The sequence below is a fragment of the Vombatus ursinus genome, unplaced genomic scaffold (genome assembly GCF_900497805.2).
Source record: "Vombatus ursinus unplaced genomic scaffold, bare-nosed wombat genome assembly UNPS02014861.1, whole genome shotgun sequence".
In the NCBI taxonomy this organism is placed as follows: domain Eukaryota; kingdom Metazoa; phylum Chordata; class Mammalia; order Diprotodontia; family Vombatidae; genus Vombatus; species Vombatus ursinus.
This window is the reverse complement of record NW_020954639.1, coordinates 15,917,652-15,939,922: the sequence shown is the minus strand read 5'-3', so window position 1 is coordinate 15,939,922 and position 22,271 is coordinate 15,917,652. Positions and strand designations below refer to the sequence as shown.

Below are 22,271 nucleotides of genomic sequence, written 5' to 3'. Positions count from 1 at the left end.
TTAAAAGACCATAAGGCATGGTATATAATATTCTGTAAGGCAAAGGAGCTTGGATTACAACCAAGGATCAACTACCCAGTGAAAATGAGCATGATCCTTCAGGGGAGGAGATGGATATTCAATGAAGTAGGGGACTTCCAAACCTTCCTGATAAAAAAACCAGAGCTGAACAGAAAATTTGATCTTCAAATACAAGACTCAAGAAAGACATAAAAAGATAAACAGGACAGAAAAAACAACAACATGTTATTAATAATGGCAAACTATTTATATCCCTGCAAAGGAAGATGATACTTTTAATTCTTGAGAACTGTACTGTCTTTACACTATTTTAAAGGGGTATACATAGAGGGGGTGGGTATAAGTTGACTTTGATGTAATGATAAAAAAATCTAATCAAGTGGGTTAAATGGATCTAAGTAAGTGGATTAATTTGATCTAAGAAAATACTGAGATAAAAGGCAAGGAGAAGGCAGACAAGTATAAATTAGTTATAGGAAAAGGCACAAAAACCTATTACAGTAGAGAGAAAGAAGGGAGAGATGAGCCTTGTTTGAACCTTACTCTCATCAGATTTGGCTCCAGGAGGGAATAACATAATCAGTTAGGTATAGAAATTGAATTTGCCCTATAGGCAGTAGGAGGGAAAATGGGAAAGAAAAGAGAGGGGGGATAGAAGGGAGGGAAAAAGCAGTAACTGTAAAGGGGAAGAAAAAGAAGGGAGCTAATAAAAGGGAGGCGGGCCTGAGAGAGTTGGTGGTCAAAAGAAAAACACTAGTGAGGAGGGGAAGGGAGAAAGGAGAAAGAAAAGCATAAACAGAGGGGAAATAGGATGGAGAGAAAGACACAGATAGTAATCATAACTGTGAATGTGAATGGGATGAACTCTCCCATAAAACAGAAATGGATAGCAGAATGGATTAAAAACCATAATCCTACAATATATTGTTTACAGAAAACACATTTGAAAAAGGGGGACACCCACAGGGTAAAGGTAAAAGGCTGGAATAGAATATATTATGCTTCAGTTGAAGTAAAAAAAGCAGGGATAGCAATCCTGATCTCAGACAAAGCAAAAGCAAAACTAGATCTTATCAGAAGAGTTATAAGGAAGGAAGCTACATCCTTCTAAAAGGCATCATAGACAATGAAGTAATATCATTACTAAACACCTAATGGTATGCACCTAATGGTATAGCATCCAAATTCTTAGAGGAGAAGTTCAGGGAGTTACAGGAAGAAATAGACAGCAAAACTATACTAGTGGGGACCTCAACCTCCCCCTCTCTGAGCTAGATAAATCTAACCACAAAATAAACAAGAAAGAAGTTAAGAAGGTGAAAAGAATATTAGAAAAGTTAGGTATGATATACCTCTGCAGAAAACTGAATGGGGACATAAAGGAATATACTTTTTTCTCGGTGGTACATGGCACATACACAAAAATTGACCATGTAGTAGGGCAAAAACCTCACAAACCAATGCAGAAAGGCAGAAATATTAAATGCATCTTTTTCAGATCATGATGCAATAAAAAATATATGTTATAAAGGGCCATGGAAAAACTAAAATTAATTGGAAACTAAATAATCTAATCTTAAAAATGAATGAGTCAAACAACAAATCATAGAAACAATCAATAACTTCATTCAAGAGAATGACAATAATGAGACAACATACCATAACTTATGGAATGTAGTGAAAACAGTTCTTAGAGGAAGTTTTATATCCCTAACTGTTTACATGAATAAAATAGAGAAAGAGGAGATCAATGAATTGGGCATACAACTAGAAAAAAAAAGAAAAAGAACAAATTAAAAACCCTCAATTAAACACCAAATTAGAAATATTGAAAACCAAAGGGAAACAAATAAAATTGAAATTAAGAAAACTATTGAATTAATAAATAAAACTAAGAGCTGGTTTTGTGGAAAAAAAACAATAAAATAGATAAGCCTTTGGTTAATTTAATTAAAAAAAGAAAGAAGAAAACCAAATTACGAGCATCAAAAATGAAAAGGGTGAATCTGCCACCAAGGAAGAGGAAATTAAAGCAATAGTTAGGAACTATTTTGCCCAACTGTATGCCAATAAATTTGACAATTTTAATGAAATGGATTAATATTTACAAAAATATAAATTGCCCAGATTAACAGAAGAGGAAGTAAAATACTTAACCCTATCTCAGACAAAGAAATTGAACAAGCCCTTGATGAACTCCCTAGGAAAAAGTCTCCAGGATCAGATGAATTTACAAGTGAATTCTATCAATCATTTAACGTAGTTTGTGTGTGTGTGTGTGTGTGTGTGTGTGTGTGTGTGTGTATGAAGCAATTGGGGTTAAGTGACTTGCCCAGGGTCACACAGCTAGTGTCAAGAGGTCTGAGACCGGATTTGAACTCAGGTCCTCTTGACTCCAGGACCAGTACTCTATCCACTGTACCACCTAGCTGCCCCTCTATCAATCATTTAAAGAACAATTAACTCCAATACCATATAGAAAATTTGGGAAAAGAGCCAAAGAAGGAGTCTTACCAAATTCTTTTAATGATACAAATATGTTGCTGATACCTAAACCAGGAAGATTCAAAACAGAGACAGAAAATTATAGACCAATTTCCCTAACGAATATAGATGCAAAAATTTTAAATAAAATATTGGCAAATAGATTACAGCAACTTATCACAAGAATAATACACTATGACCAGGTGAGATTTATACCAGGAATGCAGGGCTGGTTCAATATAAGGAAAGCTATCAGCATAATTCATCATATCAACACCAAAACTAACAGAAACCACATGATCATCCCAATAGATGCAGAAAAAGCTTTTGACAAAATGCAACACCCATTCCTGTTAAAAACACTAAAGAGCGTAGGGACAAATGGAGTCTTCCTTAAAATAATAAATAGTATCTACCTAAAACCTTCAGCAAGCATCATATGTAATGGGGACAAGCTAGAAGCATTTCCAATAAGATTGGGGTTGAAACAAGGATGTCCATTATCTCCACTATTGTTCAATATCATACTGGAAATCTTAGCTTTAGCAATAAGAGAAGAAAAAGAAATTGAAGGTATTAGAACAGGCAAAGAAGAAACAAAGCTATCACTCTTTGCAGATGATATGATGATATACTTAGAGAATCCTAGAGAATCAAGTAAAAAACTACTTGAAATAATAAACAACTTTAGGAAAATTGCAGGCTATAAAATAAACCCACATAAATCATCAGCATGTCTATATATTACCAACAAAGCCCAACAGCAAGAGATAGAAAGAGAAATTCCATTTAAAGTTACTGTAGACATAAAATATTTAGGAGTCTACCTCCCAAAACAAACCCAGGAACTATATGAACACAATTACAAAATACTTTTCACACAAACAAAGTCAGATCTAAATAATTGGAAAAACATCAGTTGCTTATGGGTAGGCTGAGCTAATATAATAAAAATAGCAATTCTACCTAAGCTAATTTACTTATTCAGTGCCATACCAATCAAACTTCCAAAAATTATTTTATAGAACTAGAAAAAAATAATAACAAGATTCATTTGGAATAACAAAAGGTCCAAAATATCAAGGGAACTAATGACAAGAAATGCAGGGAAAGGTGGCCTAGCCATTCCGGATCTTAAATTGTATTATAAACCAGCAATTACCAAAACTACTTGGTACTGGCTAAGAAATAGAGTGGTGGATCAGTGGAAGAAGTTAGGTATGCAAGTCGCAGTAGTCAATGACTATAGTAATCTACTATTTGGTAAACCCAAAGACCCCAGCTTCTGGCATAAGAACTCACTATTTCACAAAAACTGCTGGGAAAACTGGAAAAGAGTATGGCAGAAACTAGGTATAGTTTCTCACACCACATACCAAAATAAAGTCAACATGGGTTCATGATTTAGATATAAAGGGTGATACTATAAGTGAACTGGGAGAGCAAGGAATAGTTTACCTATCAGATTTATGGAGAATAGAAGATTTCATGACCAAACAGGAGATAGAGAACATTATGAAATCCAAAATGGACAATTTTCACTACATTAAATTGAAAAGTTTTTGCACAAAGTCAATGCAACCAAGATTAGAAGGTAAGTAGAAAATTGGGAAAGAATTTTTACAACCAGTCTCTCTGATAAGGGCCTCATTTCTAAAACACATAGAGAACTAAGTCAAATTTATAAGAACACAAGTCACTCCCCAATTGATAAATGGTCAAAGGATATGAACAAGCACTTCTCAGATGAAATTAAAGTCATCTGTAGTCATATGAAAAAATACTCTAAATCACTATTGATTAGAGAAATGCAAATCAAAACAACTCTGAGGTACCACATCATACCTATCAGATTGGCCGACATGACAAAACAGGAAAATGATAAATGTTGGAGAAGATGTGGGAAAATGGGAACACTAATGCATTGTTGGTGGAGTTGTGAAATGATTCAACAATTTTGAAGAGCAATTTGGAACTATGTCCAAAGGGCTATAAAAATGGGCATACCCTTTGACCCAGCAATAGCACTTCTAGGGTTATATCCCAAAGAGATTATACAAATTGGAAAAGGACCCACACATACAAAAATATTTATAGCAGCTCTTTTTGTGGTGGCAAAGAATTGGAAATTGAGGGGATGCCCATCAATTGGGAAATGGCTGAACAAGTTCTTGTATATGAATGTAATGGAATATATTGTGCTAGAAGAAATGATGAGCAGGCAGACTTCAGAAAAACCTGGAAATACTTGTATGGACTGAGGCTGAGTGAAGTGAGCAGAACCAGGAGAACATTGTACACAATAACAGCCATGTTGTGCAATGACTAATGTTGATAGACTTAGCCCTTCTTAGCAATGCAAGGATCTAAAGCATCTCCAAAGGTCTTATGATGGAAAATGCTATCCATATCCAAAGAAAGAACTATGGAGTTTGAATGCAGATCGAAGCATACTATTTGCTACTTTTTTTTCTTCTGTTGTGTTTTGTTTCCTCTTTCTGGTGCTTCCTCCTATTAGTTCTAATTCTTTCTTACAACATCACTAATAAAATATGTTTAATAAGAATGTTTATGTATAGCCTGTATCTGATTGTGCACTGTCCTGGGGAGAGAGGCAGGGAGGAAGGGGGAAAAAATTTAAACTCAAAAGCTTATGGAAATGATAGTTGATAAATCAAAATAAATTAATGAAAAAGAGAAAAATATAGAATTAATGTATTTGCTAAGAAAATAGTTGTGTAAATATGTTTTAAGGGTGACAAGTTGTATTATTGGTGATCATTTAGATCCCTTTTGTATCTATGTATTTTCTCTATTATGTGTCAATTATCCAGTTATCACCTATCTATCATCTATCTGTCTGTCTGTCTTGTCTTTCCCTATAGAATGTATACCTCCTAAGGGCAGGAAAAGTTTGATTTAAACCCCAGCATCTGACAATCTCTGATCTATAGTCAGCATTTAATACTTGTTGATTGATTGATGCTCATTGTAGATAAGGGAAACTGAGAAGAGACAAACCTGCTTCAATCTTCACTTACAGTTTGGGAGTGGTGATCTTTTTCTTCTACTGTGGAATTATATAAGAGGGTGGGATGCCCCTGAAGCAATGCCCAGGTGGTGGTGGCACAGTGCTAGGATTGAGGAGGAGCCTAAGGCCCTTGCACAGTTTGTAGGCCTTGAAGAATTTGGGATGTGAATCATGTTATTGTGCGTTTTGTAAGTATTATTATACTTATTGTGTGAAAAAGGAGAAATAACTAACAGGATCTACTCTGAATAAGCCAGGGTCCAGGCCATCCTTGCTTGGTGGGGTTCTAACTGATGCTATGTTAATGAAAATGTTTTTAAATTGGTCTCCCTGCCCTCCCCGCATACTCACTTAAGCTGAGAAGTGGACATCTGTAGTTGATCCTCTATATGAACTCTCCAGAACCTCAAGCTATGTAGACTGGCTAATTTTACACCCTCAAAAACCAAAGACAATGGGTTTTGGAAATAATAATAGCTAGCATTTAAAGGGTACTTTAAGGCTTGCACAACTTATCTCATTTGATCCTTAAAACAACCTTGTGATGTAGGTGCTATTATTATGCCCATTTAATAAATGGAAAACTGAGGTTGATACAGGTTAAGTGACTTGCCCAGGGTTTACCCATCAGCCTTTTTCTTCAAAGAAAATAGGTATATGGACATATAGTGGGAATTATAGATTATACTGAGGGGGAACTATTTTTATTTAGATCTTTGACACAGATGTAGGAGTCTAGGGAAGGAATGAACTTTTTCAGGTATGCATTATCAAAAACTTTAAATAGGAAGGAGAAAAAACAATTGTATCAGTGAGTTTTCTATTCACAAGTCTGCAAAGGTCTGATATGATATTTCTAAAGTTTGAGAAAAATCCAAAGGAAGTTAAGGCTATTGCCGGAGGCTGGTGAGTATTATTAAAATAAAAATGTCTTTGGGTCAAATCCTATAAACACTGGGGATTGACTCTAGGATTCACTCAGAACCTTGTGGTGAAAATGGCAGGGAAGGTACTGCATGAAAAGACCTGCCAACTTTACATGTCAAATGACAAAGATCAAGTTTCATAGGCTATATTTTAGACATGCAAATGTTCAAAACTTTTTTTAAATTCTCAAATAGGCCATGATATTTTTCCACCTCTTATGCCTTGGCAATTTCTTATCAAGCTTGCTTCTTTATTATCCAAGGTAATAGCCCAGGGTTAATATATGTGAAAGTGAACACTGAATCTCTGTTTTGCCTCCAGATGGTGCAGGAGCAAGTATATTTAGACCAAGAGCCCTACATGGAAATGGAAGTCTATGCCAATGCAGAATAAACCCAATGTGGAACATAGAATACAACTGTAATGTCATTGAGAATGATAAATATGAAAAATATAAGGAAAGATGGAGACATCAAATAATACAAAGAAAAATTAGTTCTTTATGAACATATTAAAATGGATACAACTTAAGAAGAGGGAAAGCATGACCCTGTATCCTTTTCACTGCTTCTTTTTCACCATGTATAAATATGTCCAGTGACTAGCTCAGGCCTCAGCACAATAGGCATTAAATAATGCCTGTTGGATCAAATTGGTTGTTCTCATTTTTATGGCCCTACTCTCCAAAGAACTCCACCCCAGTGGAACCTTGAGCTTACTCCTGGCTCCCCAAGCTCTGGTAGGTGAACTTTTTGACCCATCTTATAGGGGCTCAGGTCTCTATGACACTTCTTAAAGTATCTTCCTGTTCATTTTCTAGCTCCTCTCTTATGAGTGATGTTCCCCCATTAGAATGTAAGTCCTTAAGAGCAAGATTTGTCCGTCTTGATTGTTGTGTTTGTATTACCAGCGTTTAGCACAGTGCCTGGCATGTAGTAAGCACTTCAAAAAGCTCTTCTCTACTTAACATTCATCTATCTATCTATCTATCTATCTATCTATCTATCTATCTATCTATCTATCTATCTATCTATCTATCTATCATCTTTCCATTCAAAATTCTTCGTACTTTTAGTTATAGATTTGTTTATCTCCTGAAGTGCCGATGCTTTTTTAGGAAGTCATTGTTGGATAATTTGGGTCATGGCTGCAAAAATGCAAGAAAGACAAATTTGTTTGCAAAAGCTCAGTGAACCAGGATATTTTCTGCTGCATTAATCTCTTAGGAGAAGGACAAATACAGTAAAACACATGAATATTGGAGATTTATTTTAAAAACAATTTCTAGAGCATGGTCTTCACTCAGTGCATATTCATCCCAACTTCTGGTATCTTCCCATCTAACACCAGGACCTCTCAGTTTCAGACATTCTGGTACTAAGTAGTTTTTACTATAAATAATTGTAGGAAAGGAACCAGGGCAGATATTAAACATGGAAAAACAAAGGGGATTACTATTATTGGAAAAAAAATCTTATTCTACTTTTAAATGAAATTCTACTTTAAATGTTAAAAGATTCTTAGAACTACCAATTGTTTCAAGGTTTTACTGCATGTTGTATTTGCTATAGACTCACTTCTGTGTATGTTTCATGCAAAGTATTTTTGAATATTTGATATTAATGAACTATATATGATACTAGCTAAAACGGAATCCAACCAAAGAATAAAACTTCTCTGCCTTTTGGATCCAGGCTAGAAGTTGTTAGATAACTGAGACACAAGAATCTGTATGTACTCTGAGGGAGGATCAATAGCAGTCAGTTACAGTAGGGAAGTGTTCTTTGGGAAAGCAAAGAGAGAAATTATATGAATAGTCTGTAAGTATGGATTGTGCTCTCGGCAAGGGATACACCATCATCAGGCAATTGCATAGTGAACAAGTGTTGATTAAGTACCATTTTATCCAATTTAGAGCTAATGAACTTAGTTGATGGCATTTTTGCTGAATTAAAGAGCAATCAAAGCCGCCTTTCAGATTCTGTGCCATGTAGGTCAAGGAGCTCTGACTGCATGGATATTCTTGGCTATGATGTGGGTGTAATCGGCTCCCTTACTTACTCTCTACTCTTGATCAGTTGGTTAATAAGCATTCATTCATTGATAAACAATAAATGTTTGATGAATGAATGAATAAGCAAGTATATACTAAAGATCTATTATCTCCTGGGCCTGGGGTAGGAAGGATTCTGGGAGGAAAGACATTTTTTCCTTAGGAGTTTTCTTTCTTTTGTTGCATGTTGCCAGTGATCTTTGCTTGTTCTGGAAACATGTTTGAGGACAATTGAGAAACAATGGAAAAACCCAGATTTGGTCTATTTAAAATAATAATGAAAACAGAATTTCCTTAGGGAGAAAACCCAGAGTGTACGTGGGGAGTAACTTGTCTGCTTTTGGTCTAAATGGATGAGAAGGGACAGGAATGAAAGGGAGAAAAATGGGTTCTGACTTTGAACAGTGCTAACTTAATCTGCCACACCACTAACACTGGGGTCTCTTTTGGAACTTTCAGATCACCATTTTGCTGGGGATGAGAAGCTGGAGGAAGTTCATGTTTGCTTGCCATGCAGGGAAGGCTGTTCCTTTTGTGCTGATGACAGACCCTGCTCTGCCCAAGAGGACAAGTATTTACGGCTGGCCATTATCTCCTTCCAAATCCTGTGTATGCTGCTTGATTTCATTAGCATGTTGGTTGTCTACCACTTTCGCAAGGCAAAGGTACTTTGAAATACACTTAGACCAATCCATATGGGGGACTAGGAATTGGGGAGGCAGAGAAGAAGAGGGGCATTCTCTTGAAGTTTATATATCTTTTCTGTAGTTTTAATTTAATTTAATTTAATTTTTGAATTAACTAATTTACTTTTAGTTTTCCACATTCACTTCCATAAGTTTTTGAGTTTTAAATTTTCTCCACCTCCCTTTCCTTCCCCCTCCCCAAGATGGTGTGCAATTTGATATAGGCTCTACATATATATTCTTATTAAACATATTTTTACATTAGTCATGTTGTAAAGAAGAATTAGAATGAATGGGAAGAACCATGAGAAAGAAGAAATGAGAAATGAGAAAGAGAGAGAAATAAAGAGAGAGAGAAACACAGAGAGAGAGAGAGAGAGAGAGAGAGAGAGAGAGAGAGAGAGAGAGAGAGAGAGAAGGAGAGAGAGAGAGAAAGAGAGAGAGAGAGTGAGAGAGAGAGCAAATAGTATGCTTTGATGTGCATTCAGACTCCATAGTTCTTTCTCTGGCTGTGTATAGCATTTTCCATCATGAGTCTTTTGGAGTTGTCTTAGATACTTGCATTACAGAGAAGAGCTAAGTCTATCAAAGTCAGTCATCATACAATGTGGCTGTTACTGTGTACAATGTTTTCCTAGTTCTGCTCACTTCACAGCATCAGTTCACATAAGTCCTTCCAGGTTTTTCTGAAGTCCACCTGCTCATCATTGCTTATAGCACAATAGTTTCCCATTATATCTTTTGCATCCAAGTGTTTTACAATGAAACACATGGACTCTTTCCCTTTTCTTTTTGTTCAGTTGTTCTCAGTGCTGTCTGACTCTTCATGACCTCATTTGGGATTTTCTTGGCAGAGATACTGGAGTTTGTCATTTCCTTCCCCAGCTCATTTTACTGATGAGGAAACTGAAGCAAACAGGGTTAAGTGACTTGCCCAGGGTCACACTGCTAGTAACTATCTGAGGCCAGATTTGAGCCCAGGAAGATGAGTCTTCCTGACTCTAGGAGGCCTGGCACTCTACACATTGTACCACCCAACTGCTCCTTCCCCTTTCTTATAATACCACATTTATGCAATTGGACTGATTTAGGCACCTTTCCTTTTACTTACCAGCAAGAATATGTTTAATGCAATAAAACTTCATTAAGTACTTAACATCTTATTCTCTTAAGCATTTCCCCTCATTTAACCTAAAATTGAATTACTTCAGAGTCAAAGAGACTTCTCTCTCTTTTGAACCTGAGTTCAAATTTGACTTCAGTCACTTGCTAGCTATGTGATCTTAGGCAAAGTCACTTAACCTCTGCTTCCCTCAGTTTCTTCAACTATAAAATGGGAATAATGGCACCTGCCTTGTAGGATTGTTGTGAGACTCAAATTAGATAATAATTGTAAAGTGTTTAGCACATCACCTGGCACATAATAGGTCTATTTAAAATGCTCATTCCCTCCTCCTTCCCTCTGAAAATGGCATCATTTCTAGAGAAATATTTCAGAATCTCTCTCTTTACATATATATATATGTATATATGTATGTATATATATATAATATTTAGAGAAGTGAAGGGAAAAACATTTGTTATTAATATTTATAGATTGATCATTAAGCACCTATTACATGCCAGATACTATACTAAGTACATTATAAATATTGTTTCATTTGATCCTCACAACTCTGTGTACATGTATACATATACAGTTCAGTGAAACAAGGCCATCATGGATTATTCCACCCAAGTAAGTTGCTCACATTTTCACCTGTGAAAACATTTGTTGTGTTTGTCATTCTTTCTTAAGGAGCTCACTCAGTCATCATTAAAGATGGCACATGGATAACCATATACTTTGAGCATCTGTATTTTTGGAAAATGTATTTGGATAATTTGGGGAGATCTCACTCTAGTGTCTTAGATAATAGTAATCCCAGGTAATACTCTCATTAACTTCTCAGGAATTTAAGCAATGAGATCTTTTCTGGAGATATGTAGAACAAGATGAAAAATGAGCCTGTTTGTAACTCTCTGTATTTATGTTTGCCACTGTAGGTATTTACATGTCATGGAAATGAACGGCTTTCTGAATAGCATTAACCAGTCAGTCACCCATTTTGTAAACTTTGGGGCCCTTTGTTGGTTAGAATGGTGAAAGTCTTTTCTTTTTAGAAGAAATAAAAATTCTAAATCCCAAAACCTAAAATTCTGGGAGAAAATAGCAATCAGCATTTTTCTTCTCTTTGCTCCATTGAATTTATTAAAGCCTTTCATTGTTTTTGAAAACGGCTCAGATTAATTCAAATTACAAAGCTCTTTGGATTTAAGAAGTGTTTCCATTATGGAGAAAAACTCTGGGAATTGGCATCTATGATGGGCCCGAGTGTTAGCATAAGAGAACTCCCCTGAGAGTCAATGAGGTTTTTCCCATTATGTAAATGATGTAGACTTTTAATAGCTGTCTTAAATAGACAGTATCATTAACAGATGCATGGAGGGGTAAATTAAAATCAGGTTCTCAGTGCTTAGGAAGTGCAAATTGTTGTTCATTTAATGAAGATTTGCCACTTATTTATTTATTCATTCATTTGCAATAAAATACATATTAAATTTTATACAGTCTCATAAAGTCACTAGCAAGTGACAGGTGGGAAAAAAAATAATTCACTGCTGCCAGAGTCAACATTGTATAATACAAAGTACATACTTGGAGTTAGAAGACCTTGGTTCAAATCTTGGTTCTGCTACTTACTTCTTTTGACCTTGGACAACTCACAAGTCTGGTTTCCGGTTTCTTTACCTGTAAAACAAAACAAGGCCCTTCTGAGGACTAGATACTATGATTAGACTTATTTTAAGCTTCTATTGACATTTTACTGTGATAACTTAGATCACTGAGATGACCTGTGTTCTTGAAAGTTATGCCAGAAGGCTGATAAGGCTTAGAATGCCTTCCCCAAATGAGCTATGTGCTTGGTATAAAGAGTTTAGCCATAGGTAGAGGAAGAAGAATGGGAGAATGAGAGTGATTAGTTAAGCTCAGAGAAATTCACTGCCAATGGGGTGTGTACCAGGTGATGAATTTTTTGTGATTGCAGCAATTCATAAAGATCCCTTTCGTAAGATACAGTTGGAGTTTCATTCAATTCAATTCAGCCAATATTTATTAAGTCCCCAGTGGAAAAAGTAAAAATGTGAATGAAATTGCAGATCTCTGAGGCATTAAAGAAGTATCATTTGGGGAAGAGAGAAATGTGAAATGATTAGCTGTGTGACTGAATAAATCATCTGACTTCTCTGGGTCTTAGATTTCTCATATCTGAAATGAGGCAGTTGGATGAAAAGTTCTCTGAATTCCTTTCCAAGGCTAAAAGACATTTGCCTATTTTGATGAACACTTCCCTCTGACTTCATTTAAAGTCCTTCATCCTGTAGGTAATTCCTGGCTGTTTTAAAACAGAAATTGGTTCATGACAACTTGAGATTTGGACCCTGGAGTCAGACAATAGTGAATAGAAGAAACTGTGTATGAAGGAAGGAGTCTTAATCGCCTCAGCTATAAAATGGGGTTCATATTTAGGGAAGTAGAGGGAAAGGAATAAGCATTTATTATTATTATTAATAAATGTTTATTTATTGATTACTGAGCACCTATTGTGTTCTAGACACTGTGCTAAGCACTTTAAAAATATTATCTCATTTGATCTTCACAACAACTCTGTAAGGTAGGTGTTGTTAGCCCCATTTTACAATTGATGAAACTGAGGCAAACAACAGTTAAGTGATTTGTTCAGGGTCATGTAGCTATTAAGTTTATGAGGCTAGATTTGAACTCAGGCCTTTCTAACTTTAGGCCCATCATTTTTTCCACTGTGCCACTTGGCTATCTACATTGCCTAACTCACAATATTGTTTTGGATAAAATGCTTTGTAAAATTTAAAGCGCTATATATCTTCTAAATTTTGGCTACATATGTAGAGAGATTAATGACATGCATTTGCAACAGTACCTTTGGATGAAAAATGTGTCATTAAATTGTGGATGATGAAGAAGTGTGTGTTTTCAAGAAAGAAGGTGTTCTGGCAAAGTAATCATTTGGTAAAAAAAAAAAGAATATATTTTTATTTATACGATATTGGTATTAAATATTTTGAAATTGCTTCTACAGATTTTATACCACATGTTATGACACTTAACATATTTTCTATTAGTTATTCAGAAGTGAGTGCACGATTTCTAACAACTTAATAATGTTAGGTGTTAACACAATTTATTTCTAGACTAGATGTTGAATAAAAGGGAGATATACTGTGAGCAATAGCAATTTATTACATTTCTGAAAATTAACTTTTCCTGGGCTTCTTCTGAGTGAATTTAACACTTTATGTTTGAGTTTAGACACTAAAAAATTTATTTCATTGTGACAAAAAATGTGAACATGCCTCATCTGCTTTATTTTATTATTTTATTTTTTTTGCCATGTAACTAGTTTTGTTTCGTGTTCTTAAATTAGATCTTAATAGAAAAAAACAACCTGCCAACAGTGCTCATTCATGGCTTGGAAAATGAGATTTTTAATATAGCATGTGATTTAATTTTTCTTATTAATTTCTCTAAAAGTAAATTATGACATTTTAATACCCACTCTAATGACACAAATGGAGATGCCAACATTTTCCACTAATAGGTTTATAATTTGTTTTGTATTTCAATGAAATGACTTTTCTAACCTAATATCTTCCTTTGTCCTACGTCAAATGCACCATAATTTATATTTAGTATTTCACTATTAAGAATGCTTCCTTTTGTTTACCTTTATTCAAACTCAAAAATCATAAGAAAATGGGATAATAGATGCCAGGAGGCGTAGGAATATGTGGATAGTAGGAATAAACTTATTTTAGAAGTAGGACCAGTATGAATGGTACAACCTGTATCATCATCTGATATGTGGCAGTACTGACCTTGACCTGGAGCTGAAGTCCACTCTCTGCTCTCTTTTAGGATGAAAGGATTGGAGGGTTTTGAGTATCCTAATCAAGAACTAGGTAGGAATTGCTATTCATCGACTCATCCCTGTGGCCCCAGCTATCAGAACATATGTTAAGTAAAACTCCAGGTGAAGATGGCTTATGCTTCCTTTGGGAGTCTAGCTGGTTGTCAGGGAGGTACTCATTTTGGAAAGGCAATTCCAAGTGTAGAATTCTGGGACACCCAGAGGTGTTTCTGATTTTATCAAAAATTCATGAGAGTATGATTCCCCAGACAACCTCAAAACTGAAAGAATTCTGATTCACTTTAATTAGGAAATCTATATGCCATTGAGAAGAAGGTAATGCCAAAACTCCAAAGGAGGTTTACAGAAGAATTGTTGTTATCTAATTCTGTGGTCTGGGAGTCTTAGTCCTTCCCTAAAAAGGTAAACCTGACACTGTAAGAAGATCAAATATTAGTGTTCTCAGTCATCACCATCATTATCAGCAGCACTAGCAGCATCTTATATGTATGTCATACTGTCTCCTGCTCTAGCCTCCACCTCCATCCAGAACTGAGGGTCCCCCTCAGGGCTCTGATTGATGAGCATTTAGCTTCATCTTGCTCTCTCTTAGACTTAATTATGCTTCTTTCTGACTATTTCTGTGACACGTATAACCAACCATTCTTTCCCCCTCCCACTACCCTATTCATCTTTTTCTATTTTATTTCTGAGAACAGTAATCAAATAAAATTCCCAGTATGGACATCTCAACCAATTGCCCTATTATTCCAATAACTATAATCTCTGACTTCCCTCTCCAAAATACTACTTCCTATCCATCACTCCCCTATGTGGGCTGTTTTCCTCTAATAGAATGTAAACTCCTTCACCCATCATTTCAGTGGGCATTCAAGCTACTGTTATATAGGACAACTCTTCTACCAAATAATAGGCCAAGGCTGTCCTCTTGAAAAAAGGCATTGCTTTTGGAGCTGGTTGGGTGATGGAGTTAGTCTACACTTAGCTAAGTTGATCCTTGGATGAGAGGCCAGTACCATTACCAAGCCTGTAAATGGAGCTTTTTTCAACCTAATTTATGTTCCAGAGTCTGTGTTCTACTGGCATCTCCTTTAGCTACCCACAGTTACCTTCACATCATGATGAGGCAACAGGACTTCAGTGGAGATGGAGCTTCCAGCTGACCATGATACATAGTTTTATTTATTAAGTAGAACTCTTCTAATACAAGAAAATTCGGACACTATTTACAGCATTTAGTGTAATTGGACATCATCTAAAGGAGAACTTGTTAAAATTTGAAATTGTTATTTTTAAGAGTCATACATATATCAGGTGGTGCAATGGACAAAGTGCTGGACTTGGAATCAGGAAGACCTGAGTTTAAATACAGCCTCACACACTTACTGGCTACATGACTCTGGGCAAATCACTTAACCACTGCCTGACTTTGTTTCCTCATCTGTAAAATGGAGATAATAATAGCACCTACCATAAAGATTGTAGTGATGCTAAAAAAGATATTATTTGTAAAGTTTTCTTTTTTTTGCAAACAACACAGTAATCAAATGTATAAAATGCTATATAAGTGCTAACAATTAGCAATAATTTAAAACACTTATTTAGTAATTTATTTGACTATGTTTTATTCAGTCATTTGTTCATTCATTCATTCATTTACTTGCCCATCTATTTATTTAATTCCTTACAGATTCTTAAAATTAGGACTGCCAAAGTTATGGCTCAGAAAGGCAAGTGCTAATTCTTTGCTTAAGGAAGAATAATTTGAAATTTAGAAGACAAAAACACAACAAAACTCCTTAGTTGTGTTATTTGCTATTTAATAAAAAAGATCTTTGGTTCTAATTCTTCTTCCTTCTAATTTTTGAAAGGTTTTCTCTGGACTGTATTCTAATCAGGGCAGGGCTCCCACCCCTGAAGGTTTATGCATTTTATTCTTAGGAGCTTGTGCCAAAGCTAGATGCCAGATGTCCACTTGCATTTTTTCTATATGTCTCTTAGAGAGGAAAAATGAAGAGGGTGCAGCTAAGATTGTTAGTGTTTTCTCCCCATAAGCTGCTCTTTAGGGTTTATGTTGATTTTTAGTCTTGTGGCAGATATATCAGTTTTTCTGTCTCAATATGAGGAAGAAGCCTGGTACAGTAGAAAAATGGTGACTAGAATCAGAGAAACTGAATTCTAGAATCAGAATCCCTACTCTGCTTTCTACTAGTATGCCATTAGATGAATCACTCAGTCTTGGAGTCTCAGTTTTCCTCATCCTCTGTTGTTCAAAACATTTATTTTTTCTCCTAGGAGCACAGTGGCTAACAAATAATAAGCACTCAACAAATTCTTATTGATTAGTTGATTGCCTTGAGCTTGTCAATGTTGTTCAGTCTTTTTTAGTCATGTCCTACTCTTTGTGACCCCATTTGGGGGTTTCTTGGTAAAGACACTGGAGTAATTTGGCATTGCCTTCTCCAGTGGGTTAAGGCAAACAGAGGTTAAGTGACTTGCCGAGGGTCATGTAGTTAGTAAGCATCCAAGGCCAGATTTGAACTCAGGTCTTCCTGACTCCACTGTACCACCTAGCTGTCCTAAATCCTAAAATAGAGTCCTTTCCTACTCTAAAATGCAGTGGTCCCATTAATTATTTGCTTTAATTTCTTCTGTTTTCCTTAACTTTTTTTTAAATGTAGGCTATAACTTTGAATGATAAGTTTGGACTGCACCCAAGAGTGGAGTGAGGTAACTATGTTTTCCCATATCATTGTCAAATAACCATCTTAATGAGTTTAGTGTTTTAAGGAGCCATGAGTTCAACAGTGTGAGAATTCCCTTCACGAATGCAAATCACAGCCCATTTGTGACCTGGTAGATAATCTTTGAGTATTGACATGGCTGAAAAATTCATCACCTTGTGGCGAACGTGGTTTCTGACTTCGCCAAAAAGTTAGGCTGATTCTTGGGTAAGAGGTATACAATCTGCTCTTGAGTCAAGCTTAAAACTTTTCAGTTTTTGTAGGACCTATAATCTGCTGGTATAACCTTCAATAATTGAGGCTAACTTCCATGCCATGATGAGTCTTTAGGAAAAAATTTTTGTGACCCTCAAAGTGGAAGCCTTAAAATTATGGGGATTATTGTGACATGATTTAGAGAGAAACGTGTCCTAAAGCATCAACCCAATTGCCTATTCTTCAACCATCATAGTTTTATTTCTTTGCCTCTTAAGGGTACCTTATGAACATCAGATACCCAGGGAATAATGAGACACCTTTATCTGATTTCATAATTTTGCTCTGTGACCATTCTACTTCCTGAAATATGACATCAATATCCAGTCACTCTTCAGATGAGCAGATGACATTTTCATCAAGGGTATGATTCTGGGGGCTGTCATCCCCCTGTAGAATCTGCTACCTTGTCCTCAAATATTTTGAGCTTGACATAATCTAAAATGTGTTGTGACAGGTGCTTTTCCCCAAATGCTTAAACCTAAGTGTATTTCAAATGAAATTTAGTACTTACAATCTGTATTCATTTTCCCTTTCTTTCTCCCGAAGGTATTCAGTTTAAGTTACTCTCAAAGCGCTCGAAGTAATTTCATTTTTTGAAAGGTTCCACCCCTAACTCACCCCTCCTACCAAATACACATGTGTGTGCATTCACAGACACATGCATGCACACACATTTATTTTTATCAATAAATTATCATTTTCCCAGCATTAAATGGAACAAAACCCAAGAGGCATGAATTCATTCTGGTAAGATAAAGCTCTGAGTTTCAAATGCTTTCTTCTTTCTCAGAGCTCACTAACCTCATCTCTGTGCTACATATTTTACATTCTCAAAGCTATTTTTATTATTAGAAATTAGGCGTTTTAATCCATTCTGGTGACTAAGCATTCCATTGTCAAGATGAGAGAGAGCACAGCTTTGTTCTTCACTCAAAAATGAAACAGATAATTCTTCAGAGTTTAAAGTCCCTTCAAATGTAGGCAAATCTGATGACAGACTATGGAGAAGTCAGTTCCAACCATTTTTCAGAGGTCACGTGGCATAGTAGAAAGAACTTTGGATTTGGAATTGGCAGACCTATGGATCCTGATTCCAATACTGGATATCTGGTGTTTGACCATAGTCAAAACAAATAACCTCTCTGAGACTGAGTTTCTGTATCTATAAACAGGAATAATCATACTCATTCTACCTGGTTGACAGAGCTGTGAGGAAAATGTTTTGTAAACCTTGAAGTGCTACATGAAAGTCATCTTGGCGTAGTAGACAGAGACCTCTATTTGAATCCAGGAACTCCTGAGTTCAAGTCTTGCCTTTGATACCTTAACTGTATATACCTGTGCAAATCAATTAACCTCTCAGTTCTCTGGTCAGTCAGTCAACAAACATTTATTAAGCACCTACTATGTGCCAAACACCGAGGATACAAAGAAAGGTAAGATAATCCCTGCCCTCAAGGAGGTCAAAATTTAAAGACTTGTAAAAAGAAGTTGAAAATGGAGGGGAGAATAGGGCACTTTGTGTGTGGGGATATTGAAGTACTGCAGCCCAGCTGGTACATTGTGGCCCCTCCTCAAGTGGAGGATCTGGGAGGAGGTCTCCTATATCCACTCTCCTCCCTTTCTAATTAGAGGGAGAGTCCCCAGATGCAGAGGCTACTGAAGAGGTATAATTTTCAGAGTTAATTAGATCTTACGGGAAGATCAATTTCTGCAGATAATGACGAAGGCAACTGTCCATGACTATGCCTTACAGAGAGACGTCCAAGTGTGCAGGTAAGGGGAGTTTCTTCACTAAGAGTTTCCTATACCAGTGTTGTCCCAGGTCCCTCACCTCCATCCCTACAGCACAACACAAATGTAAGTTGTCATCATCAGCAATGACAGTAATTATGGTTAAGGCTGGTTAAATACATTGCTTGGATCTAATGAAGATGAATGAAGATGACCTGATTTTCACATTGGACTGACTGTCACGGTGTAAATGTAAATTATTGTTAATCATGCCACACAGGAGGACGGGGCATAAGTACAATTCCTTTGGTAGGCTTCTAAGTGTTCCAGGAGCTACTTGAAGAGTCACACCCCTTTTCTTGGGGAAAGGAGGATTGCTTATTATTGTTTCTGAAATTATGCCCCCTTTACATGTCTTTCTCAGGTAGTGGCAACAACTCAAATTACAAATTATGAGGAGCATTCCTCATTTATAGACCACATAACAAATATACATACTGAGAACTGAAGCTCTGTCCTTTCCTGAGAATTCTACAGCTCAAAGATGTTTATTTTCACTTTCAATAAAACACAGTACCTTAACTTGTAGTCAGCCAGTCAACAAACCAGTCAACAATTAAACTCAAAGAAAGGCAAAACAAATAACCCCTGCCCTCAGGGAACTTAATTGAGAAGACAAGGAGTAAATTCTAGGTGCATTCAAGGGAGTTATTTTTTGTTAATGCATCCAAAGGTATATCTCTCTGTGTTAAAATTTTTGATGTAATATTGATCATTTGCATTTTTAAATACTCTCAATAAGCCCTCATCTTCTTTTTTAAATGTGCATTCACAAATAATATACAAATATTTACATATTCCTAAAAGAGTCTTCCATATTCCTATTTTTAAAAACTGGTAAATAATGAAAGTACTGAAAGTAATGAAAGTGGGCAATGAATAATGTTTGTATTTACATAGAAATTCATTTTTCCTGAGGAAGTGCAAACATTTTACAAGTGCCCTTTTATTATGTACTGATTTAAAAAAATGATTTATAGAAATTTTCTCCTTAAAGTCTCTAAATACATCTGCAACACTAATATATATGAAGCTTCCTTCATCCCCTGGAAGACAATTTTCAGCAACAAATGGAAAAAAAAAATGGATGCCCTGATATGTGCCCAAGAGCACACTGTGAACCATTGGTGACTCTTGTAATTAAAACAGAGTGGTGTTCTCCAAACTAAGCAAATAAGACATATTATAGAACACTGTAGTGGTGGTGTTTTGCTAGCTAATTATGAGGTGTCACTATAAAGTAATGAAATTCTGCAAGTGCTCTTTTTAACAAGCACACCAGAAATTTTACATCCTAATAAAGAGAAGTTCTTCAGAGTAGCTACTTTGGAAGGTTTTAAATTATTTCCAGTGATGCTGGCATTACTCAAAACATCTTTCAACTCCTCTGTGAGAATAATCATTGGCATCAAGTTATGGGTGATGCAAGATGAGCAACCCATGACTTTATAGGCACACTTCACTTTTTATCCAAGCAGAAACATTCAGTTTTATCATACATATTATCGCTTCTCTACTGCGCCCCCCCCCCAGCTTGGTTCTGAATGACTTTTCTACTCCTGAAAATTAAATCCATCCTCAAAGGAAAAGATTCCCTCTCACGGAGGACAGTCAAAACAATGGTTCTGAAGGCAAATCCCAATGAGAAATCCCCAAAATAACCGCATCCATGACAATATTATTGGAATAAATAACTATCTACCCAAGCATTTACCTGCAAACACTGGTCAGTGGAAGAAGCTATCCATGTATATTACTATCACTTTCCTCTCCCTCTTTCAGATTCCAAGGTTCTCCTTCCCACAAAACCCCTGTCCTTGTTGCCACTCTTGGCCTTCGAGGAATCTCTGATATATTGGAAGCTATTACTTACAGAAGCTCCCCTTATCTCCTCTCATCTGACACATACCTTGACCCATTCAGACAGGGAAAATAATCACTACCTCAGGATCTGCTTCTTTGTCTAAGCCTTCTCTGCTAGAGTACTTGTACCCTTGAAAGCCATTGGAGGTCATGCCACCTAGGCCCTTCAGATGCCAGGTGTCCAATCTCTCAGCCCAAGCAAGACTCAGGGTAACCCCAACCTTCCCTTTCCCTAAATCTGTCCTACTTCCAGCCTCTCCCCCACTGTCTCAGAACTGCTTCAATTTGGTGAAGGTAGAGTCTCTACTTAAGGGTTATATTCCTAGGGGAGAAGGAGAAGATCATGTGGCATCCCCATTTAGAACTTTGAAAAAGTTTTCCCATAAAAATGAGGTCATGTGGTCCAATCATTTAATTTTACATATGAGAAAGCTGTAGCACAGAGAGATTAAGTGATGGAACCAAAAGGATACAGGATGTATGTGGAGGGCTGAGATTCAAGCTTAGGACCCCAGACTCCAAACCCAGTGCATTTTCCATGGTGCCAAAAGGTAATATTCTGCCCTTAGTTTTATAACTGAACTATAGCTTGAATTAAGTGGACTTTTAAGAAATATGCTCTCCTAATGTGGCCGAGCCAGAGACATTTAGCCTGGCTTGTTTCTGGTGGAAAGTGCGATGCGTGCCAGGAAATCTAATGTTCCCCTGCTATCCATGCCTTCCCAGAAGTGAAACAGTAGAGGGGTAGAAGGGCCAACCATTAAGGTAATCATGGATAGCCAGCAGTCCAGTGGGAAGGGTTCCCTGGTCCTGAGTAAATAAAAGGATTACTAATGTCCTCAAATGATGTGCTATTAATAACTAAAGATAAAATACCTAAATTCAAAAAATAGTGATACAGGAATCCTGGTCTCTCTTGCATGTCCTTAGCGAAAAATGCGATAGCTACCTTAGAGGAAAGGACTTACAGCAAATATAGTCTACAGTCTACAGTCTACAGATTAGATCCTAGAAGAACAGAAATGTAATCAGATGGGGAAAGCCCTGGACAGAATATGTCTGAAGTATTGTGTCTACTTCTAAGCCATCACAGTTTAGAAAAGAGGTTGACAGATGTTTGTAAAAAGGAAAGCATTTGAGATGGTAAAGGGACATTGAACCCAGACCTGGGCCCCAGGCATGACTCATTTCAGTGCCTAAAATTATAATACTCAAACGCTCACATGGGGATAACAATAGCACCTGCCTTATGGGGTTGTTGGGAAGACCAGATGAGAGAACATGTGGACAGCATTTTGTAAGCACTAAAATGCTACACAGTTATTCCTTCCACGTTGTGGCTTTCCCCATGATGTTTTCAATAAATCACAGGTTGGCACAAGAAATCAAATAGAATTTTTT

The 22,271-nt window shown here is 36.4% G+C and overlaps 1 protein-coding gene across 1 annotated transcript in view; it reads left to right on the top strand.

Moving 5' to 3' along the window:
* The window catches only part of GPR158 (G protein-coupled receptor 158), a 413,352-nt gene that overhangs the window by 201,760 nt on the left and 189,321 nt on the right, over positions 1-22,271 (top strand). Inside the window, exon 4 of the mRNA XM_027841527.1 lies at positions 8,976-9,181. Coding sequence (XP_027697328.1) covers positions 8,976-9,181 — 206 coding nt within the window. The remainder of the gene's footprint in view (positions 1-8,975; positions 9,182-22,271) is intronic.